The sequence below is a fragment of the Sitophilus oryzae genome, unplaced genomic scaffold (assembly GCF_002938485.1).
Source record: "Sitophilus oryzae breed Bouriz unplaced genomic scaffold, Soryzae_2.0 scaffold_1576_pilon_pilon, whole genome shotgun sequence".
Lineage (NCBI taxonomy): Eukaryota > Metazoa > Arthropoda > Insecta > Coleoptera > Curculionidae > Sitophilus > Sitophilus oryzae.
The window spans coordinates 5,198,937-5,226,902 of record NW_022146254.1 but is presented as its reverse complement, the minus strand read 5'-3'; the positions used below and the strand labels follow the sequence as shown (position 1 = coordinate 5,226,902).

The 27,966-nt window shown below is 31.4% G+C and overlaps 3 protein-coding genes across 8 annotated transcripts in view; 1 reads left to right on the top strand and 2 right to left on the bottom strand.

Annotated features, from left to right (window-relative positions):
- The window catches only part of LOC115879351, a 59,613-nt gene extending 45,259 nt beyond the window's left edge, over positions 1-14,354 (bottom strand). For 2 of the 3 annotated variants that reach the window (XM_030896125.1, XM_030896127.1), the window contains exon 1: positions 14,189-14,354. In XM_030896125.1, coding sequence (XP_030751985.1) covers positions 14,189-14,264 — 76 coding nt within the window. In that variant the 5' untranslated portion in view covers positions 14,265-14,354. Of the gene's footprint in view, positions 1-5,699; positions 6,205-14,188 lie in introns of those variants that run through there. The other variant, XM_030896126.1, reaches the window with a different exon arrangement.
- Positions 14,355-15,709: 1,355 nt separating this feature from the next.
- LOC115879352 (THO complex subunit 5 homolog) lies at positions 15,710-26,196 on the top strand. Of its 2 annotated transcripts, none has more exons than XM_030896129.1 (14): positions 15,710-15,882; positions 15,963-16,097; positions 16,153-16,364; positions 16,420-16,504; positions 16,554-16,683; positions 16,743-16,937; positions 16,996-17,129; positions 17,185-17,404; positions 22,339-22,541; positions 22,854-22,959; positions 23,015-23,203; positions 23,302-23,417; positions 23,474-23,637; positions 26,069-26,196. In XM_030896129.1, the coding sequence occupies exons 1-14, from the start codon at positions 15,799-15,801 to the stop codon at positions 26,133-26,135; spliced, it is 2,040 nt and encodes a 679-aa protein (XP_030751989.1). In that variant the 5' UTR covers positions 15,710-15,798; the 3' UTR covers positions 26,136-26,196. The 2 variants fall into 2 exon arrangements, with proteins under 2 accessions (XP_030751989.1, XP_030751988.1); XM_030896128.1 differs by having other exon boundaries at positions 22,336-22,541.
- On the bottom strand, positions 26,184-27,763 carry LOC115879353 (DNA polymerase delta subunit 2). Of its 3 annotated transcripts, none has more exons than XM_030896132.1 (2): positions 27,215-27,763; positions 26,184-26,956 (listed from the first exon to the last, which is right to left on the bottom strand). In XM_030896132.1, the coding sequence occupies exons 1-2, from the start codon at positions 27,600-27,602 to the stop codon at positions 26,220-26,222; spliced, it is 1,125 nt and encodes a 374-aa protein (XP_030751992.1). In that variant the 5' UTR covers positions 27,603-27,763; the 3' UTR covers positions 26,184-26,219. The 3 variants fall into 3 exon arrangements, with proteins under 3 accessions (XP_030751992.1, XP_030751990.1, XP_030751991.1); XM_030896130.1 differs by having other exon boundaries at positions 26,184-27,136; positions 27,215-27,762; XM_030896131.1 differs by having other exon boundaries at positions 26,184-27,136; positions 27,221-27,762.
- Between the last annotated feature and the right edge of the window lie 203 nt (positions 27,764-27,966).

Below are 27,966 nucleotides of genomic sequence, written 5' to 3'. Positions count from 1 at the left end.
ACTTACTGTTTTGATGGAAGAATAATTACATTCTAAGAATAATGTATGTACAGGGTGGGTCAAATTAGACGCTTTTAAATGGAAACACCCTTTTCAATAGGAGATAGACGAAAACTAATATCGGTATCTGGAGCTCAATTTTCATCAAAAACATGATGGTGAAAACCGCACATCAATATCTGTTACCGTTTCGGAGTTATCGGGTGTTTTTCAAAAATGTGCATTTTTAACAAATCGCTGTAACTTTTTTGCTATGGAAAATTTTATATTTCTATGAAAACATTTCCAAAGCACCTTTTTACGTAGAATTTAATGGTTTAAGTATAACTTTTTTAAAATTAATAATTTAAGAGTTATCAACAGAAAAAATTCTTTTTTATTTGGGACATCCTCTATATTTTTAATTAACTGAAAAGAATTTAAAATTACCTTTCCAAAAATATAGCACACTTGATATTTTGTTATAATCCCCTTCGAAATACAGAATTTTTAAAAGTTCGCCACTTTTAACTAGTAGGCTTTGGATCCCTTATTGATGATATGCCCTTAATGGAACTCGAAAACATATTTTTCCAGCAAAACGACGCACCGCCTCTGAACGCTGAAGTTATCAGCAAATTTTTGCAGCCAATTTCAAGAATAATTAGATAGCTAACCAAGATCCCAGCCGTTGGCCGTCGAGGCCGCCTGACTTAGTGCCCATGGATCTAATCATATGGATATATTTGCGGAAGAATAAAGGTTCCTTATTCTTCCGTAAAATCTAGACAAGAATTAAAAATACTTAGCAATTATAAGAGGGTATCTTTCACCCCCACTGAGTTTATGAATTCCGCGAGAAATTTTCTAAAACTGCCCCGTCTGTCCATAATAGAAGACGGTCGATATGTCGTCCAACATCTGTAGCAAAATCTTATGTCTTGGTTTGCTATTTTTTTACTGTTATTATATATATAATAGTTTAAATGTGTTGATGTTGGTTAAATATATTTTATCTACAACCGTTTAGTTATAACGTTTTTACATCACTATTTTTTTTAGTATTTCAGTTACGTTAGGAGATTCATAACACAACTAGTGGTGTTATGAATCTATAATACAACTAGTTGCTATAATAATGAAAAACAACTACGAACATCTAAATATATTAACTTTTCCGGCAATAATGATTCCGTGGCACGTACTGCGGCAAGTTCTACATCTGAAGGGAGACTTTCGGAATCGCTCATTGTAATTTTTAAAATGATTTTTCTGGGCAAAAAGTGCTCGCGTTTACTTGACAGGGCAAACTGACTTTTCAGCATAAATGTGACAAATGTCATAGTTAAAGGTGTTAAAGATGGGCGACTAATAAACGAAAATTAAAACAGCATTTTCTTATTTTTCCGTTGTAGATAAAACGTTGTACATGACACGTGCGTTTAAACATGATTACAACACTCGTGTGATTAGAAGATCTAATCGTTCACACTCGTTGTTGTAATCAAGTTCATAAACACACTTGTACTGTAAATAACTATTAAATTGTTATAAAATTCTGCGTCTCTCATAGCAAATATTATTTTCGTTTTAATGGATGCTCACAGCTAGAATTTCAGAAGCTCACAGCGAGAATTTTAGATGCTCACAGCTAGAATTTTTTTGCATTACAGCCGGTGCCGTTCAAAGCCTATACTTATTTAAAGCGGGCGAATTTTTATATACTCTATATCTCGAAGAGGAATCGAGCAAAATATCAAGTGTGTTATATTTTTGGAAAGGTAATTTTAAATTCTTTGCAATAAATTAAAAATATACAGGGTGTCCCATATAAAAAATCTAATTTTCGGTTGATAATTCTTAAATTATTAATTTTAAAAAAATTATACTTAAACCATTAAATTCTACGTAAAAAGGTGCTGTGGAAATGTTTTCATAAAAATACAAAATTTTCCATAGCAAAAAAGTTACAGCGATTTGTTAAAAATGCATATTTTTGAAAAACACCCCGTAACTCCGAAACGGTAACAGATATCGAAATGCGGTTTTCACCATCATGTTTTTGACAAAAATTGAGCTCCACACACCGATATTAGTTTTTGTCTATCTCCTTTAGAAAAGGGTGTTTCCATTTAAAAGCGTCGAATTTGACCCACTCTGTACATAGCGCATTTTTATTAATCACATACACTATCAGACAAAAGCAGAGAAACTTTTTAAAACTAGTCGGACTTCAAAAACCTGCAATATTTAAAATAATGTTTGTCTTAAACATATTTCCTTTAAGCAATACCATCATTTTTCGTAACATTCCAAATTTATCTTATCAGGTGTTTATTTATAATATGGACACATAATTGAAGGGACATAAATAAAGAAACCAACATAAAAATTGACCATACAAACTTTGACCATACTTAGTAGGTATTTGCTTAAGGTCAAAACTGTGGATATTCTGATTTACATATTTACTAAATATGCTACAAGGAAAATATTTGTATGAGGATCTTCGTGAAAAAATAATCAACGTTGTAATAAGTGTAAGGCGATTAATCTGCATAAGTCTGTCATTAGCAAAACGATTTCCAATTTCAAAACTCGCAATTCTTTAAAGACTATTTAAAAAAAGTGGTCGGCCAAGAAAAACAACGAAAAAAATTGAAATGATAATTAAAAAAATCGCCTTAACTAATCCGCATAAATCGGCAAATCAAATTTTGAGTAAACTACCTGGTGTCAATATAAGCTCTAAGACCATCCAAAGAAGGCTAAGGAAAGCAGGATTATTTAGCAGAAGAGCAGCCAAAAAAAAACACTATCAAGAACCAGAAGGTTCGACTTACCTTTGCAAAAAATATTTGCACTGGTCGACGAATGACTGGAAAAAGGTCCTGTTTTCAGATGAAAGCAAATTCAATATATTTGGATCCGATGGCATATTGTGGATACATCGCCCAGAAGGGAAAAGATTTGATCCGAAGTATACCAAGGCCACAGTAAAGCATGGTGGTGGATCTTGCATAGTGTGGGGATGCTTCTCGGGCTAGGGCATGGGACCACTGCATGTAATAGAAAGAACAATGGATCGATTTATGTATTTGGACATCTTAAAGAAATTGATGATTCCGTTTGCTGATGATAATTTGCCTTTAACCTGGATATTTCAGAGAGATAATGATCCAAAGCATAAATCGAAAGTCTTACAAGAATGGTTTTTGTCTGAACAAATTAGGGTTATGGATTTTCCTGCCCAGAGTCCAGACCTTAACCCCAATGAAAACCTGTGGGAGGAACTAGACCGCCGGGTAAGACGAAGTCACATTAGCAATAAGAATTTGATAAGAATTTTGAAAGATGCCTGGAATTCCATTGAACCAGATACCATAAGAAAGCTATTGGACTCAAAGCGATGTTGTGAAGTTGCTAATCACGGTTACTCTACACATTATTAATTTTATTAGGTTAGCAACGACTACGTACTTGTAATTTATTAATTGTCACGTATGTACTTATTAATTTTTAGTTTCTCTATTTTTGTCCCTATAGTTTTTTATTTCACTGAATAAAATCTTAAGTTTTCGTGAGACATGTGATTATTTCATTTAAATAATAAATGTTTAAATATCTTTAATTTTAACAATGCATAAAATGGCCTCAGTCTCTGCGTTAACAAAAAAGACACAATTTTAAAAAGTTTCTCTACTTTTGTCCAATAGCGTAGGTTTCCTAATCGATTGGAGATTATGCTGTGAGATTCTTACACCAAACTGTGTACGCGCATTTTTATATTATCATCTGTTAATAATTATATTGACAAAAATCTATCATAATCATGAAGAGTAATTATTATGCCTTTACTTTTGCAAAATTTAATCGAATATGATCAACCATACGTATTTTAACTCAAAGTGGAAAACAAAATATAATCTCTCCACCGAGAAAACATACAATTTCGACACCGGCACCCAACAAACAACAGAAAAATCTACTTTTGAACTAAAATGACATACAACTGTGGTTTGTCTTTGTATATCATTGAAAAGGAATATTTTTTGATATTATTTGCAAATCTCCCTAAAATACATAGGACAAAATTAAGATTACATATTTTTAAATGAAAAATGTGAGTTTTGATAAAATACTACTTTTTTGAACCGAAATTTATTTTTTCTCATAAAAAGCATTAACGGCCCTTTGTATACAGGGGCGGTGATATGCATGGGAACGGTTATTAAGTAAAATATTCAAGGTACCGCAAAAAGTAAAAAAGTCTTAAGGTTTTTATCTAGTAGCTAGTAGCCTATCACAGTTTACGCAGAATGGCATCATTAAATAACATCGAACACATCGAAATTAATTAAATCGAATTGTTCAAGTGATATTTTCAAAAATCAATAACTCGGAAACGGTTGGTTTGAGAGGTACATTGTGTGTATCTCGATTTTTGCTTAGGACTGAAGGAAGAACCATTAAAATATGAGCTTGATCAGAAAATACTGATACTAAAGATAGTAAAAAGTACTGATATAATATTATTTACGAGTTTACGACATAAGAGAGTGGGTGTTGTAATTTATCCAAATAACAAGAAAAGAAAAAAAAAAGAAAAAAAAAAGAAAAAAAGAAGAAAAAAAGAAAAAAAATTCCGACGGACCATTATAACGAGAAAAATATAGCCGTAGAGAGTAGAGAGAAAACACTAATAGATATTACTTGTAATTTAACTATGTATCATTCTATGTTACCGACACACGTATAAACCACCCTTAATTTAAATATACCTATTCTCAAAAAGGGATATTTACCACAATCATTACTTAATAAGAAACATCTGTTATTAACAATATTAAAAATATTAATGGAAAATTATGCATAGGAGCGGTTTAAAACCTTTCATTCGATACATGACATCATTTTTGATGTTTATTGAATGCTGAGATTATATCAGGAGTCTCTGTCTCCTTTAATAGTTAATATTAGTTATTTTTATCTAATTGCTAATTTCAAAAGTGTGACTATATTCATATAAATCTTTAATGTGCCTCTATAGTAATGCGTTTAGTTTATTGTTACATTTATTTATTTATGCATTTGTATATTTCTTCTCATCTTATTACTGAATACCAAAACCTTAAATTCAAAATAAAACATTTTTATACAGTGACATACATACATATTATGTAATTGTAAAAATATTTTTATGCAATCTTCCGCCAGCAACACAACTTTGCTCAACTGAAACATTTTCAAATTTTTTAAAAAATATATGAATAAATTATTGGCGTGTATTATCATTGTATTATCACAATTAGTTAATCAATAAACACGTATCTTTAAATATAATAAAAGTTTTTTATGTAGCTATTCGTTAAGCTAAATGTGCTAAGTACTTGACACTAGGAAATAGTTCGTACATATATTTAGCACCCTTATTTATACGTATATAAACAAGCTTATTTTTTACCCTTGTAGGACAAAAGGACTTTGCTTTAAATTCCATAATATCATTATTTCCATAATAAACCTTGTTGTTTTTTTTCAAATCTAGACAAAAAAAGTCACTTTCATTTGTACAAACATAAAAAATACAACGTAAATTATTGTAATGAATTAAACGTAAAACGAGGACTTTGTCAATAATTAGATGCATTTGCAAAAAAGGTAGAAGGCGTTTAAACCCACGTACTTAAACCTAAAAAAACACGTAGTTTAATACATACCCACTTCACCAAAGAAGTAAAACATTTTAATATTACTCATAAACCACCACTATTAAATCCTTTAAACAGGCACATCACGGCGTTTTTTACTTCTTTTTTGTCTCGGCATAGCTAAGACCGTATTCGGGTAATGGGAGACGTTTAAAAAACACGTAAAATATTGTTGAACAAAAATAATGTATGCACGACTAGTCCTGAGATGAATAGGTAATCGCGTATTAGTCGAGCGGGTTTTATACACAAGGTCCAATTTTATACCTTCCAGTAAATCTTAGGAATATAAAACTAAAGTTTAATCTTTTTTACTTCAGCCTAAAGATTTTTTCGTTTGATATAATTTTACACATTTTCGGTTTTTTTTCTATAAAAGTGTAAAATTTTAATATAGATGAACGTTTTAGGAAGTAGATGCATCAGATGGGTCAGAAGCAAAAAAGAACACAAAACACAAAGAACAAAGAAAAACTATTCAAAATATTCAAACACAACTACTCAAGAACACTTAATCTTTTTAGCAGATACGAACTATTGACGTTCTAAACAACTTTTTTCGATATATATTATCAACTATACAGGGTGGCGCATCAGGGTGGCACAACGCTTATCAGGAAGATTCCTGTTTGGATATCTTTGAGCATTAGCCCTTGAGGCCAAGAAGCAATATTTTCCTCACAGAATAAAATCACTAGTAACATATCAATTCGTTCCGCCAGCAGATACTGCTTTATTTTTCTTGATAAGATAATGAATACTTACTTATTAAACTATTGTAAGTAAAAAAAAACTATTACTATTGTATTTAAGTAAACTGTTATAAATTATAAATAATAATGTCCATAATGTTGATTTTGAAAATATGTAGTTACTAACTGCCACTAGAAAATTGCCATAGCGACACCAGCTATCTTGATTGCCATTTTATTTAAAAATCGCTTTTTATTCAAAATCTGAGCTACATAGTTCGAAAGAGGATTTGAATCTGCTTCGATTTATTTTAAAAAATACAGGATGTTGCGTTTGAAATAACGAAGTTTTTATATAAAATAAATCCTTAAAATAGATCAGCAATTTTTGGTACTCCTGTATAAATTTAAGGAAGCAATAACATTTTTCAATACAGTTTATTTCTCTACCTTTAAACTCAGCACAAGAATTAATTCTGAAAAGTAATATACAGGGTGTTAATAATCTATTCTATTGTAACGAGCATATTTAAATATCTTTAAATATCTCAAAAACCAAAGATTTTAAACATATTTAACCCTTATATTAAATGCCTTTTTTTTGGTCCTAAGAATCCAAAAATGAAATAAAATACCGGGTATTCCATAAGAAAAAATATAACTTTGGTATGGATTTTGGTTCTGAAACACCCTGTATATCGGGTGCGTCTCAAAAGTGGCTCACCCCTATAATATTTTTAATTTTTCAGATAAAACAACGAGATTTGGTATGTTAGTATATGACATAAATTGGGATTGATTGACGTATTCAATTGTTTTTGGTCACTTCCGGTTTCACCGGAAATGACTATAACTTTTGATTTTTAAATGGCATCCTCGGTATTTTTTTACTTTATTCGATAGAAAATGACACTCTGAATCGAATGACATATCATATGTCAAGTTTTGACATAGTCACTCAAAAACAAATTCTATTTTAAATTTCAATCTAGAGTGCCGTGGCTGTGTTAAAAATAATAATTTTTAATCAAGGAGCCTTGGAAAAATAGATTTGATCGTCCAATGTTTTTAGTGTCTTGTCCTGGCCGGTTAAAAGATGTCCAAATCGTATTTTTAATCATATCTCAATTTTTTCAAATGAAACGAGGGTGGCTCATTAACATATTTGGAAAAAGCATTTTTTTACGAATAATTTGATACCACACACTTGGTATTTTGAATCCAATTGTCGTTATGAACCGCATGTTACAATTTCAAATAAACCATATGCCAAAATGTCAAAAGTTGACATATGATATGTCATTCGATTCAGAGTGTCATTTTCTATCGAATAAAGTAAAAAAATACAGAGGGTGCCATTTAAAAATTTAAGTTGTAGTCATTTTCGGTGAAACCGGAAGTGACCGAAAACAATTGAATACGTCAACCAATCCCAATTTATGTCATATACTAACATACCAAATATAGTTGTTTTTTCTGAAAAAATAAAAAAGTTATAGGGGGTGAGCCACTTTTGAGACGCACCCGGTATTTCAAAATAATTTTAAACTGTGTACCTACATTGCCTCCCCACATATACCCATAAAATATTTTGTTTCTACATCTTTCCGTTTTCGTATAATCAACCGAGGCGAATGAAGTGCGCCACCCTGTATATTATAACTAGAAGTGTTCTTAGTTCTTAATAACTTCTTAAGTGGCAGTATTTGGATATTTTGAATAGTTTTTCTTTGTTCTTTGTGATTTTTGGCTTCCGACGACGGGAGGAGATGTATCCCCTAAAACTTCGGGTATTTTCAGTCCGTTAGGCAAATTTATTTCATTAGTAAATTCAAAGGTAAATTATACATAGGGCCCAAATTACGACGCTCCAAAAACTCATTAAATCAGACGATATTTTCGCCATTGATGATGGAGTTTCATAGTTCACAAATCGGTCTCAAAATACCATAAAAACATCATCCATCTCAACTTCCTCATTGGCTTACCACTTTTTCGATCGTTACCGCTTTTGTGACGGTTTTCGTGACGCTAGCTCGAGTGTCGCGGCTTTGAATTTTTACTCCCATCACACGTAAAGAAGTTTCACTTCCAAAACATTTTCACTTAATCACAACTGTCATGGCAGCCAATTAAAAAAAATTCTCATTACATAGGTAGGTATTACATAGTGGAGCTATAATTTTGATGGGAAAAACGAATTGTGTGTTGTATATTCTAAAAAAATATTGAATTTTTTTTATATCTACTAAAAATATTGGTTTTTAGAATACCAAACTCGTCGCAATCGCTTGTTTCTTTAAATCACTAGCTTGGAACAAATTCGAGCACTAGACAGATAATCTCTAAAAATAAATAATAATTAAAATTGTTAAAAATCCAGGCGTAACAATTGTTTACAATTCGATTAATTTTATTGGGCTAATCAGAAATTATTAGAATAACTTGACATTTTGGGATTATTATATACCTACATAGTCAAGTGCCGTATGATCGGAAAAAACGGCGCGGCGTCAGAAACGGTCATGGGATGACAATCGAAGTATTATTTATATACATCTATACTAAGATGTAAAATCCTTAAGTGACTGACATACTGATTAATCACGATCCTGCTCAAACCACTCAACGTAAGAAGTAAGAAGCTCAATTTTGGCATACAGGTTGATTCTAGGGTGTAGAGTTTCGATAAGAAGGGATTTTTCGAAATTCCAGTTCCAAGAGGATGAAACCACCCCTCAAATATTACAATATTTTTAATTTAACAATCGTTTCCGAAAAAACGCTTAAACACGTATATTTTATTTTGTTGTTTTACATATTTTAAATTTTTTTATAAATTTATACAGGGTGTTTCATAAAATATGACCATTAAGTAATCACGATTCTGCTTAAACTGTTTGACGTTTAAAGCTGATTTTTGGCAAACGGATTGACTGTGGGGTATAGAGGTTCGATAAGGAGGGGTTTCTCGAATCTCAAATTCCAAGAGGGTTCGAATTCCAAAACGCCCCTGAAATATTTAAATATTTGTTATTTAAAAACGGTTAGTCTTGGACAAGCATAATTTATTTCGATTTTTTACATATTTTGAAATTTTTAAAAAAATCATACAGGGTGTTCCAAAAACTTGGGTAATTTCTTAACCACGATTTTGCTTAAACTGCTTGACGTAAAAAGCTTATTTTTGGCAAACGGATTTTTTGAAAGTCAAATTCCAACGAGATGAAACTAACCCTCAAATATTACCAAGTTGTATAATAAAATCGCCATATTGTTTTTTCTCATGCTGCCATAAATGTGAGAAAATTTTATCCAGTTTGTATGTTAATGGAAATTCTTGCTTTGCTTTATCATCACCATTACAAATGATTAATTCGAAGCGAACGAAGTCGCTGGTACACGCTAGTATTATAATAAAAATTGACACATAAAACTTTTCAAAAATTAACACTAATTATAGAAACATTAAAAAGTACAGAACGTTTCCAGACACACAAATCTATTTCCAAAAAAAAATATTTTTTCTCGAATTTTAAACTACACCATTTAAAAATCATTTTTATTCAATGTAAAACTAAATTACACCCTTCTTAAAACAAGCTTAAAACCAAATTGCAGTATGCGCCATTAAAAAATAAAGAAAAGCACGGGATAAGTAAATGATTTCTAGGGCTTGACCTCGCTAAAATTAACATCGTTTGTCATTCCCAACCGGCTTTGACGCCTTTATTCTCGACTGTATGGTACAATTAATCTTAGGTGCGATATTATAGAAAAATAAAGAAAATAAAATAATTCTGAAACACTTAAAATATACCCAGGATGCGTCTGAACAAAATAAGACTCTAATGAATATATGAGGGCTAAATATAAGTTGCGCGGAAGCAGCTATCAATCGAAACCGACACCGTCCAGAAAAATATATTGAAAGCATAGTGTTTTCATATAAATAGAGTTGAAATCAAAAAGAACTCTTAGGGTCTGTTTAAATGTATTTCTTATGGCCTATAGATATGTAAGATATGTACTGAATGAATAGAAAACGCGATCAATATTCTCTTCATTACATACCTTACATATCATACATATCTTATATATTGATCACACACTAGATATAGTAATTAAAGAAAGAATGGAAAGGCAAGAACATTCAGGAAGAACAGCGGAAGAAAGTCGAAATTTTTTTCGACTTTCTTTTTTTTTAAAGTCGAAGTTTTGGAAATATGATATAAAAGATGAAGTGAAAACAGAAATGGGAAAGGTAAATGGACTAGAACACTTATAAAGGACCTAGAGTGTTGGATAAACAGAGGTTGTTTCAGGTATTACCTATATAAAATAAAGTAGTATAAGTAGCGTAGTAAACTGATAGCCCGAGATGTCTATATGGCGATTCCAATGCTGATACGGTGAAGCATAACCTTTTGGAATGTAACCGATGGACAGCTGAACGAAGAGTCCTATACAAAAAAGTAATACTCGATGTAATTAAGATTTCCGATCTAGTTCCAGAGATGATTGGATCCCCAGAAAATTGGAATGGTGTTCACACTTTTATGGAGTCATTAATAGATATAAAGAGAATAAGAGAAAGAAGCTAGACGAAGTCATCACAAACATCACAGTAAAACTGCCTCCTCGAAACGTAATGCAGAAAGATAGTTAGTTCTCCTCGGGGAGATACTCAAAGCGGTTTGTGGAGGTTTTTTTAGTCGGTAAGGTACCTCAAACACACAGACAGTACCGCTTACGGTCTCTGGTTTGCAGTTTTTTCTCCACAAAAAAAATGGTCAAAAAGTATTATGATCAAGTGATTTACATCACAAAGTGATTACTGTTGCCTTATCTCCACAGCATATTAGTGTGCAATTGTGCACATAGCCAATGACATTATCCCCATAGTTTTGTCTAACGGATTTATAAGAAGAAAGTATATTGCTAGTGCTTAACAGCTTTTACTGTAAAGTAGAAATATTTTCTATTTATTTGTTTAAATTATTGGGTCTAGTTGCGGAACAATCGCGAACAAGCGCTAACCAATCACCTATCTTAAAACCAGACCATAATTTATCAGCTTTTATATGAAACTACTGATTCTGAATTTATCCGCAAAAACACCTATTACTTCCATATTGGATCCGGATTGGACCCATTGTCAATTTTTCTTCACCTTCGCGAGCCACCACTACTTTGCGATAAAGGTAGGTACCTATTTAAGCAATAAAAAATGAAGGGGTCTCGGGGAGAAACTTGTTAAGCGCCAATTTCTTAATCTTAAGATTTTACAATATTATAGTAGGTCTAACTGGTCCCTACAAAATGTAGAAACTCTGCAGGGCAATAAGTTGCGAAAAATTTGAGCGCCAAAGGTACCTACTTTCGAAAATGTGTCGGTTAAGTAGAGTTGTAGCATTGTAGAGACTAAAATATTCAACAAAGTAACTAAGAAATTAATTCAACTGTAACTGTAAAATATTTTACTAAGTTAAATTGTTTTTGCGGTCAGGTTTCCCGATCGCTGTTCCAAATCCGGGCCGGACCGCCCCGGACACTTTAAAAATCCGGCCGGGTATGGAAACCCTATTCATTTCTGACCTAATAAATTACTTATTTTTATTAAAATTGTCAATAATCAAGGAAATGTCCAGTTCTAGGAGTTTATTCGAACCAGCTTTATGTAACCCTTCTCATAAGGAATGCCCATTTTTTGAAAATAAACCAACAAATTAGGTTTAATAACGATAAAATGCTAAATTACGTCAATTCAAACTACTTTTGCCATTGCGAACTGATACACTGAATGAACTACGTTACGAGTGGGCGTAGCCTCGTTTCGGCGTTACAAACTTTAAGCCGGTACTCCATTAGCCAACACGCCACGCCACGCCACCCACGTCATGAAGATCTGTGCGTATGTTTTTCCATTTAATTACATATATTGCGTATCCACTAGGTCACACGCCACCCCACGTCACGCTACCCCACGCTATCGTGTGATGACAGTCCCAGATCTCATATGTACACTCGCTTTCCCATGTCGCATCACGTGGGCTCACGTGGGATAGCGTGTTGCCTAATGGGGTCCCGGCTTTAAGGTCTCATATCTCTAAAGGTTGATTCTCACTATACCTTCCGTTTCCATTCCATATTCGTTGCGTATTTTTATTGTATTGACGCTATACGTAAGCTTCCGTTCCGTATCAGTTCCATACTTTTTATTGTACAATTTATAACTTATATCATTATGAAAGTTTTATTTTAAAAATTTGTATTCTTTGAAAAAGGTAATAGATTTTATTAAGAGGTGAAAGAATAAATAAATATCAGCAAAATGTTAACAGAGCTGGTAGAAATGTAAGAACTTGACAACGCTGTTTCTGATACGCTTCGGTCCGTCCGCCAAAAAAAAGTATGGAAGGAAAGGATATGGAACGGAAGGGAAACGGAACGGATAGTGTGCATTGTCCTATTCATTTACATGATATAATATTTTATATAAACGGAAGGGAAACGGAAGGGAGCTGATATGAAAAGTATAGTGAGAATCAACCTTAAAACGCCAAAAGATTTCGTTTTGAAAATTTAAGGGAGCAATTATTCTAATAAGTAGTATCCAAAAGAGGTTAAAAAACATACAAACAAAATATGATGGAACGAGCCTATCAGATCCACTTGCGCGATAGAGGAGCAAAATCCGCTCCACTAAAATTCACCTGACGATCTTCTGTCTTTTTTTCAAGGACGCACTCTCTTATATAAGCCGCGTAAGGCTATTAAATTACTTTGTTAAATATATGAACAATCATAACGACACTGCGCGATATTGCTCGTGTAAGCTTAACTATATTTGAGCACTATATTATGTGTGCACTAAAAATGTTATTGTGATCAATGTGATCATTAAACACCTTATCTAATTAACTGAAATTATTCAGATGCAAGATACTTTTTATAGAATTTGAAGGTAAACAAGTATTGGAGCTAGCAAATAAAAATTGATGTTTTGTCGACATCGCGGAATTTCTTGAATGAACAGTATCAAAGGAAATGATCTGTGAGAAACAACGCGTGGGAATATAGAATTGAACTTATTTGTTTCTTACTTTAATTTCGTTAACAGGTCAACAGGTGTATTTAGTTGCGTAAATTTGTAAAACTACGTAATTAATTTTAATTAATTATAACATTTGTATCCACAAAAAATGTTATTTAATCATGGTAATACACATGTAGGCAGAAATTTGATAAAAATACTTGTGTCTCTGAAACGGACAAAATATAAACAAGACCAGAATATAAAGACATAATATAAACAAAATATACTTAATTTAACAAAATAATACCTAACTGCTTCATAAAAATAATTTCTTTTGCCGTTGCTTCATATTTTCAAAATTCTAGCTTAAACAAACATATTTAAATCTGTAAAGTCCTTATGTTTTCTATTTTAAAATCAAATTACCCCATAAAGTAAACAAACCAGAGAATAAAAGCGTTTCACCAATAAAATGCTGAGTGTCCCATTAAATCTTCTTCGCTTCCGTATGTCGCCCCGTTTCAAAATAGACTTCGTTTATTTTTATACCAATTAGTGTCCAAGTGGATTGAAAGAACTGAAAAACATTGTTAGTAGGTGGACCATATGAGACTATTTTAACGTTTAGCGCGACACGAAAGCGTCCAAAGTGGTACATTCTATAACGAAAATTAACGCACTCTTATAATCATTATGTTCTGCGACAAATACGAATTCTAAACCGATATTTCAAAGGGAAAAAATGTGACAAATACTTTGACACTTACCTTCGTCCATCGGAGGTTGTGCGGCCATCACTTGTTTTGTTTTGTTATGTTTCCAAGGAAACAGCGATTTCAACATTTTTGAGCACGTGTTTGCGTAGTTGCCAAAGCGAACAATGATAATCAGCTGAGAGCAAGTCAGGTTGGCGGGCGCTGGTGAACTGGTCTTGCATCATATCATTCTGGTTTCTGGAAGAACGGCGAAAAATGAATTTATTTTTGGATGTCTGCCGGAATGGGAGACGTCTTGTGTCTTGTCTTTAGCGGAAGTTGCTTTTTGTTGGCAGGTTATCAAAACTTGTACGTCCTGTATCCTGCAATATTTTTAAAAGTATTTGTTGATACTTATTTGTTTCTTTGCTAAAAAGCAACTTATAACTCATCTGCTTATAATACCTATAACTTTTCTTTGAATAATACAAATAAATTAAAATAATAAGTTTTGCTTAAGATAATAGGTGTGTCTAAATATCTATGGAACTTTTATTTATTTCTTTGCTTTAAATAATAAATCTTAAGTAAATATTGTTTCATAGATTTATCATTTAAAAAAAACCTTTTGAAATACAACTTCCATAGTCAAGAATCAAGCGGGTTTATTTTGACGTTTAAATAAATAATCCAAGAGTCATAATAAAGATAATACCATAAGAATTGTTTGTACAATGGATAAAAGAAATAAAAAAAATACAAAAAACAAATACTAAGTATGCTTGATTATTAGAACAAATCTGAAGTTGTCTCTGAAACTGAAATCTGTCAATTATAAACTGTGAAGTTAGACAATAGTTAGACAAAAACAATGCTGTCCTTGTCTAGGCGGCCATACTTGTCGTGAGGAGAATGACAGGAATGACACTAATGACTGTTTCCAATTTTCCTATTTCACTGTCACCCCCCTGGATCAACGTAGCTAACTAATGAATATTGAATCGATTGAATCTATAATCTATATAGCGTAGCTGGCAGAGTCGCTAACACTCATAAAGTTGCATGCACGTAGATTCGTATATCCAAAACCGCTGGAATCCGCTATGACCTTTGATCAGAACTACTTTGATTAAAAAATATTAGCTAAAAACCTTTGCTAAAAACCTTGCTTTACTAGCCTTTGCTAAAACCTACTCAAATATCAAAACGGAAATTTTGCCGTGTCGCCTATTTTTTGGTAAGGCTCTCATCACGTGATCAAACAGATTTAACGAGACTTTGAAGATTCTATGCGATTCTAGGCCTAGATACTTAGAATAAACAATAATTAAGTAACTATTAGTGCAAATTTAAAAAAAACGTTTTAAAATAGTTGTTAAAAATTTAAACTGCTAGATCTAGCGGGAAAACCGCTAAGTTGGCAACAGTGGTAGATCGATGTGTGATGAAATCCAAATGTAAATCATATATTACTACATTACTATAAATATATGATGTAAATGTGTAAAATATGGTGTAAATCAACCACAGATACATAATAGTTTAGCTTATCGAAAATTGCCTTTGAAGTTAAAAGAAGAATATAGGCTGATATCTGATACCTGATATAGGTTATAAAAAGTTGATTCGTTGTTGATGTTGATACATTTTGTATATTTTTGAGTTTTTAAACTATTTTCAAAATGGTAAAAGAAAATAGTAATGCTGTAAAAAAGAAGCGAAAAGCAAATACTACTGAAGCGGATGCCGAAACCGACATTTACAAGGTTGATACTGAATTAAATTTCTTTTAAGAAAAACAAATAAAGCATGAAAGTATAGTATTCATAAATGTTGAATTTTGTAGAAAGCGTGCGATTTTGAAGAAAATGAATCTCAAAACCGTAACAGTTCTGAAGATGCTGAGTTGTTCTTTCAGATTTGTCAAGAAATTCATGATTTCTTAGATCAAGTACGGGAATTAAAACAGTCATCTGGAGATGTATGTTGAATTTACATTTAGCCAAATACATAACATCTTTAATTTGTATTTTCAGACATCTCAAAAGTTATCATGTTTAACAGATATTGTAGTTAAGATTTGTGTTATTAAGAAACTTAATAGACTTGACAAACTTGCCCATGTATTAGGTAGAGAAGCCCTTAATACGGAGAAACAAAAATGTGACAGTATTAAGTTAACATATCAGAATTTAGTTTATGAATTACATCATTTAGTTACAGAGACAAATAAATGTCTGTCTTTCAAGTATGTATTAATTTTAAAAAGGACATTTGGGGAATAACTATTGATGCTTGTTTAGGTCTGAAGATGAAGACATAGAGTTAGTATCCTTTGAAGACTTTATGAAAAATGCTCCTGAAGCAGTGTCTAAAAAATTCATAGATGTAATTTGAAATAATTTCTAATTTTGATTTATTATAAAAGATGTTTTAGTTTGACCCTAACGATAGTGAGCAGGATCATGCTTTGCGATTAGCTAGACTTGAATGGGAATTGACACAGCGTAAAAATCTTGCAGAAGAATGTAAAGCTTTGGAGGAAAAAAAGAAAAAAGTAGTTGAAGGTTCTCTTTAAAGTAAAATAATTTTTTCCATAATAAAACTAAATTTTATTTAATCCTAGAAATCACTGAAAGAAAGGAAAGACTAAATGATCTTTTACCATTATTGACTACAGTTATTAAAGCTACTAAACCTTTACAAGAACATTTGGGAATGTCTAGTGAACTAACTAGGAAGGAGCATAAGTTAGCACCTCTCTTGTCAGATCCATTGTATGTACTTTATGCTAATATAGTAGCATATAAAAGTGTTTTTGGTAAGATATTTTATAATGTATTTAACTATTATAACAGTAATAATAAAGTATTCTTTAGAAACAAACATAAATGTAAGTATTTTGGGTGACAAAGATGATGCCACACAGTTTAACGAAGCTCAAGAAGTGTCTCATTCAAATAACTTAAATGAGGAAGATTCTGAGCCAGAATCTGACTTGCCAGAAGTTGAAGTAAATACGAAAGTAAAATCTAGATGATTTCAGTAATTTAAAATTATTTTTTTAGGAGGTGGTTGAAGTGAAAAAGAGAAGACATAGAAAATCAGTTCAGCAGGTTGATCCAGTTGAAGAGAAGAAAAAGAAGTTGCTTGAGGTTCATCCTTTAACTGTTCAACTTTCACTATCTATAACAGATGGCCCATCTTTAGTTATTATTTTCAGTTATTATACTAAACTAAAAACTATAACGGTCAAATCACAAGTTGATATGCCTTCAAATTTTACTTGTAAGTAAATACTAATCAATTTACATATATATTGTGAATTGTGATATCAAATCACATTTATGTTAATTTACATAATTTACTACATAAATTAATATTAGTATATGTACTAAATATTAGTGATGGGAAAAACCGATTAATTTCAATAATCGAGTACTCGAGTATCTAGCGATTGCAATAACCGAGTGATCACTCGAGCGAAATACGGTTTTTTGTCCGTAGTAAGCTGCGTGCGCAGGGCACATATTCTTTCGGTAATGAATGGCAAGTAGTAAGCGGCGAGCGATTCGCTTGATCGCCTGATTTAGTTTATTTCGGAGCATTGTCGATGTAGGTCGTAAAATTTTGTCTCTCAGATACGCAACGGATAAATATACCGGGTGCGTCTCAAAAGTGGATCGCCCCTATAACTTTTTTATTTTTTTCAGATAAAACGAGATTTGGTATGTTAGTATATGACATAAATTAGGATTGATTGACATATTCAATTGTTTTCGGTCAAATGACTGCAACTTTTGATATTTAAATTGCACCCTCGATATTTTTTTACTTTATTCGGTAGAAAATGACACTCTGAATAGAATGTCATATCACATGTCAACTTTTGACATTTTCGCATATGGTTTATTTGAAATTGTAACATGCGGTTAATAACGACAATTTGACTCGAAGTACCGTGTGGTATCAAATTATTCGTAAAAAAATTCTTTTTCGAAATATGCTAATGATCCACCCTCGTTCCATTTGAAAAAAATTGAGATATGATCAAAAATACGATTTGGGCATCTTTTAACCGCTCGAGTTATCCCATCACTACTAAATATTAGTATTCTGAATGTTAATGAATTATTGTTTTAATTTATGCTACAGGGTGATGTTTAAGTACCAAGCCAAACTTTAAGGAATTTTGCTTTTAAGTGATTTTAAGATTTTATAAATATAGGTCCCAAAATGCTTCTTTTTCAATATACAGTTATTATGCCCGATGGTTCAACAGACGTCAATGACGACATCCAAAAATGACAGAAAATTGAATTTACCTCTGAATTCAAATGACAGAAACAAGTGTAGCTGTTAGTGATGTAAACTTTAGTTACTTATATGGACTCGTTACTACTAGTTACTTTTGGTAATAGGACTCGTTACTTTGGACTCGTTACTTTAGTTGCTCGTCACTTTGGTACTTAGTATCGTTACTTTATAATCGTTGTCTTGTGTACAGGTTGGAAGACTTGGGCTTGACTAGGAACTTTGTTACTTATTGTGCGCGGCGATCTTCGTTGCGTGCTCGGTTTAGCCTATAAGGGGTTTCTACTTTCTTCTAGTGTAAGGGCTTAATACTACTTGATAATACTCGGTATTATCAAGTACTGAATAATATGTTTTCAATAATAGGTATAATAAAAAGAAAAGAAAACCAAATCAAACAAAGTAAATAGAAAATATGTGTATAATATAAAGTATTTTTTTTATTTTTTTTTCTCTCTATCTCTTTCTCTCTCTTTGTATTTTACATTAATAATTATGCAAACATTAAAGAGCAAAAATAAAAAAAAATGTATATATTTTTGTTAAAATAAAAAAAATATTTCAAAATGTCTATTCCTCTGTGACGGATTCATCTCTTCAAAAAAGTTCTTTGGATATTATATTATTTTGTAGATTTTCTTACAGTGTAAGCCGCGAAATATCTATTCTTTTTTAAAGAGGAAAAATATTTGCTCTGCTTTTTCAGATGTTAACAATTTTTGTGAATAACGTGAGTCCATTTTTAATTAACATCTAAGTCATGTTAATCTAAATAAACAATTCTATTCTTCGCCCATCGAGCAACTATAAATCAAAAAATAAAACACACTCTACCCCTAAATAATATCTTATATTAATTATTATTATGTCAACTAAAATTGAAAAAACGTTCGGAATTACCTAAATAAAAAGCGACAACAAACGGCAAAGGGACAGACCGCCGCCGGGTCGTCATGAGCCAATCATAATAATTGTAATAAAAATATCAACATTTGCCATCCAAAACACCTGAAGGCGCCAAGTCAACACTTTAAACATAAATATACTGATAACAACTAGACCTACGTTTCGAGTCCTCGGTTCGTGTATTTCCAGGGATTACGATTACTGCCAGCGCAAAAGCAAAGCAAAAGTAACGAATTAGCTTAGTAACGAGTAACGAGTCCTAAAGCCAAATGATAAGCGTTACTTCAAGTCCTTGTAAAGTAACTGTTACTTTGTAACGATTACTTAGAATTTTTACATCACTAGTAGCTGTCACAAATCCACACTAGTTGGACAGGCTATAGTTTATTTTTTTATTGTGGAACATACAATAAAGTAAAAACAATTACATATGTGGCGGATTCATCTCTCCAAAAAAATCCTATATGGGTATTTCGCCACTGCGAGAAAATCTACAAAATAAAGTGACCAAAAATAAATACAACCTTAAAAGACAATGGCGCACAATTTTTTCTTGTTGTTAATATAAGGGACTTAATTCACTTTATCATATTAGGGTTCATTCACACAAAGTCAACTAAAAGATTATTAAAAAAAAAGACAACTAATTTTCTTATCTAATACCCTGTATATTGAAAAATAAGCATTTCTGGACAATAGTGCGTCGGGCATCTGTAGCTCCCAGGATAAAAAAACTTGAGAATTTTGTTTAAGTGCAAACCTAAGGTATGTACCAGGATTTATTTCAGGAAAAGATTTTAACTTCTATAGGGTGGCTCAAAAAAGTAAGTGGATCTGGATGATTTTTTTTAAATGGAACACCCTGTATATTATTGCATTTTTGGTTTCCTTTCGGATCACTTTACATAATCCTAAGACATGAGTAAATATTTTTCGATAATTTCAGAGATATTAATAAAAATAATATATACAGGGTGATTCCTGTAAGTCGGTCATGCTTTCAGGGAATTATAGGGGACGTCGAAATATTAATTTTGATATAGCACACTATGGGTCGGAAATGCTTCTTACGCAGGGTGTTAAAGTTTTAGAAAAATTAAAGATATTCTTTAATAGTTTTTTAACAGTTGAAGGTATCGTTATAAAATTTCATTATAGGAGTCTACCTAACAGAGACACTTTAAATGTAAAAAGAAGAGGTTTTAGTTTTAACCAGTGGCGTAGATGTGATACGCATCGGGTAATTTTTGCAAAAAAAATAGTACGCCACTGATAAAAATAAAAATTTCGTATTTTTTTTATTTACTTGGTTTATTTCCAAGAAAAATGTCTCTTGCAACTTTCTCCTGTCTAACACCATTTTGTCACAATTTAAAAATAAATAAATTTTTTAATGAGAATCTTAAATACAGCGAATTATTATAACTAGAGGGCAGAAACACATGTGCATCGCTAGCTCCCTTCATCTTGGGTAACTTTGGTTCTTTTTACTATTAGCTCTAAATAAATTTTTAAAAAATTATAAATTTAAACTAGAATATTTTTTATTGTAAATAATAAAATTCTTAGTTTTAAGGTAGTTATAATAATTTGCATATTTAAGGTTCTCATTAAAAAAATACTTATTTTTAAATTGTGACAAAATGGTGTTAGATAGAAGAAAGTTGCAAGAGACATTTTTTCTTGGAAATTAACCGAGTAAATAAAAAAACTCCGAAATTTTTATTTTTATCAGTGGCGTACTATTTTTTTTGAAAATATTACCTGATGCGTATCACAGCTACGCCACTGGTTGAAACTAAAACCTCTTCTTTATACACTTAAAGTGTCTCTGTTAGGTAGACTCCTATAATAAAATTTTATAACGATACCTTCAACTGTTAAAAAACTATTAAAGAATATCATTAATTTTTCACAAACTTTAACACCCTGTATCCTGCGTAAGAGGCATTTCCGATCCATAGTGTGCTATATCAAAATTAATATTTCGATGTCCCCCGTCATTCCCCGAAAGCATGACCGATTTAAAAAAATATTACAAATACAAGAACTGTTTTAAAATCAAAACTATACTAGGTATTTACTTTAGATGGTCTATACTTAACTTTGCTATAAATATCGTAACCTTAAATCATACAGGGTGTTCAAAATTCTACGTCAAACTTTCTAAGGTATAAAATAATTTTAATTGTTTTTTTTTAAGTGGAACACCCTATATATTATTTTTTATTAGATGGAAAGTTAAAAAATGAATATTTTTTGTATTTAAAGTATTTCAAAATTTTTAATGATTTCGCAGATACACGCAGTATTATTTCATATGGCTCTTTCAATGGTAAAATTCGAGAAAAAAATCATTGGATGGCTTTAATAAAAATTTACTGTGGAAAATGCCATATGAAATATAAACCGCGAATATTTGCGAAACCGTTAAAAATTTTGAAGTACTCTACAAAAAATTGTTACTACAATAATTAATTCTATTGATAAAATAATGTACGGGGTGTTCCATTAAAAAATGAAATGAAGACAAATTATTTTATATGTATTTTAGAAAGTTTGGCGTAGAATTTTGAACATTGTATTTTTAATAATTGTTTTAAGAATGGCTGAAAAAAAATATTTTTTATTTATGTATTTATTAATATCTCTGAAACTATCGAAATATATTTACTCATATCTTAGGACTATGTGAAGTGATCTGAAAGGAAGCCAAAACTGCAATAATATGCAGGGTGTTTCCATTTAAAAGAAATCATCCCAAACCATTCACACTTTTTGAGCCACCCTATAAAAGTTAAAATATTTTCCTGAAATACATCCTAGTACATACTTTAGGTTTGCCCTTAAACAAAATTCCCGAGTTTTTTATTCGAGGAACTATAGATGCCCGACGCACTATTGCCGTACCCTGTATTTTAAACTTTTTGTTTTAAAACGATTCAAATAATGATTCGCTGAAGTTTGGCTACATATTCTGCACGCTCTGTAATTTTTAGCAGACACAGCTAGAGAAATTTTATCTGGTCATAACATTTTAAGTGAACTTTTGGATAATGATACAGGAATGGAAAGTCCTAATCCAAGTACAGCATATCAATTAAAAAAACTTGGATTGGGGTCATTTCAAACACTTGTTCCTGATATTGGTTATGCTTATGGATGGGCCCAATCTATTTGCGGTATAGATTTTTTAACACCAAAGGTATTTATGACTCTAAGGTCGATTTATAAATTGAAAACGGTGCGGTTCGACGTTGCGGTTGCGATTATTTCTGTTGGCTATTACTAACGTTTCAAGGTCAACGTTCCTGTCGAAGTTAAAAATTGGTCAATTTTTGACGTAAAACGTCAACCGCAACAACAACCGAAAAATTTATAATCAACAAAACATCCTGCGTATAAACAAACTTTTTACCGACCGTAACGTCGGGCGTCGACCCGCAACGTTTTCAGTTTATAAATCGACCTTTAGGGGAAAGTGTTATTTTGAAATTTTATATTTTCATTTTGACAGAGATACTGTGATAAATTGAGCCAACAAAGTGTTGAAACAATATTAAAAATCACAAAGAAAAGATTGAACACTAGAACACACCTTGCAAAACAAATGCAACAGCTGGGTAAAAAACGTACATATTAAGGTATTCTAAACTATATTACATAGGTATTTTTTAGAAAAAAACATTTTATCTGAAATCCCAGAAGAACTACAGATACCAACCACTGCTATATCATCCTTAAATAAATGGTCTTCAACCACTTATCAAGATTTTTGTCTTGCAGAATACACACAACATTTGCTAGATGAAAATCTGGTGTCTCAGTCTGACCTATTCTATTCTGCAAAAATATCCAGGGATGAAGGTTTGTATATTAAATAATCTTTTAAAGAAATTATTATATTGAATGTTCTATAAGAATATTTCATTTCTAAATTCAATTTTAAATATATTAACTTGTAGCAACTTTGAACCTTTATATTGTAATAAGAAATACTTATCCCATTCCTGCCCCAATAGTTGCCTTATGTCTGGATTATAAAGGCAAATATACGTCAACGAATTGTGACGAGATTCGGGTAAATATATATTTTCTAATTTGTTTTTTCGATTATTTAGGTTTTAACATTTGCAGGATCTAGAAAGAACTATAAATATAGACTGGAATTATGGAATTCGCAGTTCATCATGGTTACTCTCAGCCCAAATAACACACCTTTGTTCATATCTGGACGTGTATCTGGAAACTCTTGATTCAAACGTTTTTCAACCCAATGCTAAATTTATCAGAAGCGTTAGGTTAGTATGGCATTTCATAAATTACGTGGTATTGCATTATTTTGCCTATATTGTTTTAATATACTAAATTATATCGAATAAAAAGACCAAGGAAGGAATAGAGGAACAAATTTGGCGAAATTACGATGGATTTTATGGCTTACAACTTTTGAGATTTTCGCTTAAAACAAATTTGTATTTTAAATTTCAATCTAGAGTGCCACGACTGTGTTCAAAACACTAATTTTTAATGAAGGAGTCTTGGAAAAATAGATTTGATCGTGTAATGTTTTTAGTGTCTTATCCTGGCCGGTTAAAAGATGCCCAAATCGTATTTTTAATCATATCTCAATTTTTTCAAAGGGAACGAGGGTGGCTCATTAGCATATTTATAAAAAGCATTTTTTTAGGAATAATTTGGTACCACACACTTGGTATTTCGAGTCAAATTGTCGTTATGAATCGCATGTTGCAATTTCAAATAAACTATGCGAAAATGTCAAAAGTTGACGTACGATATGTCATTCTATTCATAGTGTCATTTTCTATCGAGTAAAGTAACAAAATACCGAGTGTGCCATTTAAAAACCAAAAGTTGTAGTCATTCTTTATACATATACATATACCGGGTGCGTCTCAAAAGTGGCTCACTCCTATAACTTTTTTTATTTTTTTCAGATAAAAAAAAAACGAGATTTGGTATGCTAGTATATAACATAAATTAGGATTGATTGACATACCCAATTGTTTTTGGTCACTTCCTGTTTCACCGGAAATGACTACAAATTTTGATTTTTTTATGGCACCCTTGTTATTTTTCTACTTTATTCGATAGAAAACCCCTCGAAAAAAATTGATAAACACCCTGAATAGAATGACATATCATATGTCAACTTTTGACATTTTCGGTTTAAAAACAATCGTATTTTAAATTTCAAGCTAGAGTGCTATGGCTGTGTTAAAAACACTAATTTTTAATCAAGGAGCCTTGGAAGAATAGATTTGATTGTCGAATGTTTTTCGTGTCTTGTCCTGGCTAGTTAAGAGATACCTAAATTGTATTATTAATCATATCTCAATTTTTCCAAATGGAATGAGGGTGGCTCATTAGCATATTTGGAAAAAGCATTTTTTTACGAATAATTTGGTACCATACACTTGGTATTTTGAGTCAAATTGCCGTTATGAACCGCATGTTATAATTTCAAATAAACCATATGACAAAATGTCAAAAGTTGACATATGATTTTATTTCTTATGAAGGTGTCATTTTCTATTGAATAAAGTAAAAAAATATGAAGGGTGTCATTTAAAAATCAAAAGTTGTAGTCATTTCCGGTGTAACAGAAACAGAAACTACAATCATTCCTAATTTATGTCATATAATAACATACCAAATCTCGTTTCTTCTCTGAAAAAATAAAAAAGTTATAGAGGTGAGCCACTTTTGAGACGCACCCGGTATATATTTGTAGTTACGTTATGCTTAAATGAAAAATCAAATGTATTAAAAAGAGATAAAAGTTAGGGTGATGCGTATCTTCTATGCGGTATTGCCGGATTTTGCATCAAAATTTCAAACTGCGCAAGTAGCTGTTTTTAACATTTTAATAGAGCTATAATAGATTCTTAAACAACTGTCTAACAGAAATTAGTATTATTGAATAGCTTAGATATATTATCTTCCTTTATTATTTTATTTCTCGTACGAACCGGCAACACTGTACGCCGCTTTTTATTTTGTCTCTCTGTTTGTCAACTGGTCGTATTATATCTCTGTCTTATGCATTAAAGTACAGACCATGGAAATAAATGGTATTCTGTAAGCTCCGTAGCCAAAAAATTCTTGTCCAAAGTTTAGCTATTTTTATATGATTGATGAGTCACTAGAAAGGAAATATGTTTACAGAATCGCACTGCAGGGCTAGTATAATTACTTACTAGTGAAAAGTTGTTCTATTATTTTCTATTTTTTAAATCTTTTACCGACTGAACGAAAACAAGTAACAATTTCTAAAGCTTTTTTTTTAAATACAATAATCTCATTCTCACTGTAATTGAAACTTTTGTCTTTTCAGATTTATAGACTTTGACTAAAACTAATATTAAACAAGAAGTAATACAGATAAGCGCAACAAACTCTAGGAATTCAATTAAATCAACAACAAAAACAATCATAACTGTTCCTTCATTTACACACCTTACCTTCATTAAACTTTTTATTCAATTCACAGATTCAATTCTAAATTACATTAAAGTCAAAAGGACTGGACAATTTACTTTTGAATTTAAATTGATAAACAGCTGTGATGTATTCCATCATGATTCATTATTCCCTAGTTGGATGGAATATACATTGATAGAGAGCTTTATTTATTAAATAAAATTAACACAATATAGTTTTTTGAACTTCATAAACTACAGTATTTTTAATCTGTTTTTTGTCTTTCAGTGGACGAAATAAAAAGAGGCCATTTAAATTTAGGAAAATTGGAACAGGACTCTTCACTCAATATTAATGTTTATTTTTCATTATTTTATATTTACATACAAAGTAAACAATAAAGTTTGTTGGATAAATTAGTGTTTTATTAAAAAATAACTTAATTAGTTTGAAACGAAATAGATTTACAACTGAGATCTTTTAAATTTAACAAAACACCTTGGAATGTCTTTGAAAAATCTGGAATACTAATGAGGCATATTTTTTGTCCATCCTCGCCTGTAACAAATTTTGTACCAAATTGCTCTTGGTTTCCAGCAAAAAGTACATGTGGACATTGTGTTAAAATAAATGGGTCTTTATTATAAAAGGGAAAACATCCTAAAGTATCTGGTGCCGTGGGTGCTAGATGATTCCAAATGAGACAACTTTCCATTGCTTCCAGGTTAGATGTAATGTCTGAGTACCTTAGAATGTCATTAATAGGCTGACCTGAGGTTCCAATAATTTTTATTCCTTCTACTTCACAAAAATATGGATTTGATACTTGATTAAATGATTTATATAAAGATGATTCGGGAAACATACAGAAGTGAATTGGTCTCTGGGGTAGTATATGATTTGATGGATCATGTTCCCCAGGCATGATATCAATATCAATTACTTGACACATTTTAAGTAAGAAACTATCAAAATTCTTAACAGCTTCGATAGTTTCTGGAGATTCGGTGGTTCGCGACACTAAAGAAATTGTCGGTTTAGCTTTAGGTGGCTTGTTTCTTATGCTATTACCAGCAATAACTACACGACATACTCTCGATATGAGGTCAGTATTTCCTAATAGACCGCTTATCCAATATGTCAGTAATTGCAAATGAAGAGCAATCTTTTCGTGTTCTACAAAATTTATACCACTTAGAAATAAAACATAAAGAGATTCAGTCAGCACTGGCCTTTCGATTTGATCTCTCATATTTGCAAATATAAACTCATCTACTTTAAATTTTCCTTTTCCTTCGTCCTTTCCCAATAAAGCACAGGAAATACCCGTGACCAATTTTTTAATATCAATATTTCCTAAAAATAAATAATATTTGCATAGAAAAATCAAATTGAAAAAATATCTGGAATGTACATTGTAATGAATGTTATTACCTATACCTGATAATTGGTATCTTTGAACCTCATCTTCCATAAATAGTACATCTGATTCGTCTGTAAAATGCGTTAAAATAGGTTGTGGAACCAACTGGTTACCTTCAGCAATTCGCTTTAGAACTGACGGTTTTAATTTTTGATCTTTAAACAAAGTTCCAATAACAATGCATTTGGTATATTGCTCTTCGGATAGCTTGTGTAATTTGCATACTGGATACTTGTTACCCCATTTTTGCTTTATTCTATCCATAAGTAATACTTCCATTTGTTCTAATCTCGCCAAATAAATACTGCAATACTGTTTAGTAAAATCCGTCGATGGGCAAGTAAATTTATCTGAACAGTTTTTGTAATTGGTGCATTTTCTTTCTACTTTTAATGGCATTTTGACGAAATTCAAATTATTAGTTACAAAAGGGTCACTAACATAGAGTATTCGATGTTTTATTTATATAACAATTAACGATCATATAACGATATAACAACACAGAACATAAACTTCTGATGATCACAGCTGATGATTTTTTTAACAATAATTTGAGGTTATATATATTTCCCGCCATCATTCATAAAACTGTATTTTTGGTTGTCTACCCACTACATTATGTGCAGTATAAAATCTTTATTAGTTCTTCTTCTTTCTCATATGATAATAAAGTGGAAAAATTAAAACGTTTCTCTGTTCTTCAATCACCGCAATATTTACTTTTTTCAGATTCAAAATTTCAAATATTAATTGATTGACCTGT

What these genes read in the sequence shown, in the direction of transcription:
- LOC115879352 (XM_030896128.1), top strand. Translation starts at nt 15,799, where the DNA reads ATGGTAAAAGAAAATAGTAATGCTGTAAAAAAGAAGCGAAAAGCAAAT. An exon ending in CCGAAACCGACATTTACAAG is followed by an intron (nt 15,883 to 15,962) that starts GTTGATACTGAA and finishes TGAATTTTGTAG; the next exon opens with AAAGCGTGCGATTTTGAAGA. An exon ending in AAAGAAAAAAGTAGTTGAAG is followed by an intron (nt 16,684 to 16,742) that starts GTTCTCTTTAAA and finishes ATTTAATCCTAG; the next exon opens with AAATCACTGAAAGAAAGGAA.
- LOC115879353 (XM_030896130.1), bottom strand. Translation starts at nt 27,602, where the DNA reads ATGCCATTAAAAGTAGAAAGAAAATGCACCAATTACAAAAACTGTTCA. An exon ending in ATACCAATTATCAGGTATAG is followed by an intron (nt 27,137 to 27,214) that starts GTAATAACATTC and finishes ATTTATTTTTAG; the next exon opens with GAAATATTGATATTAAAAAA.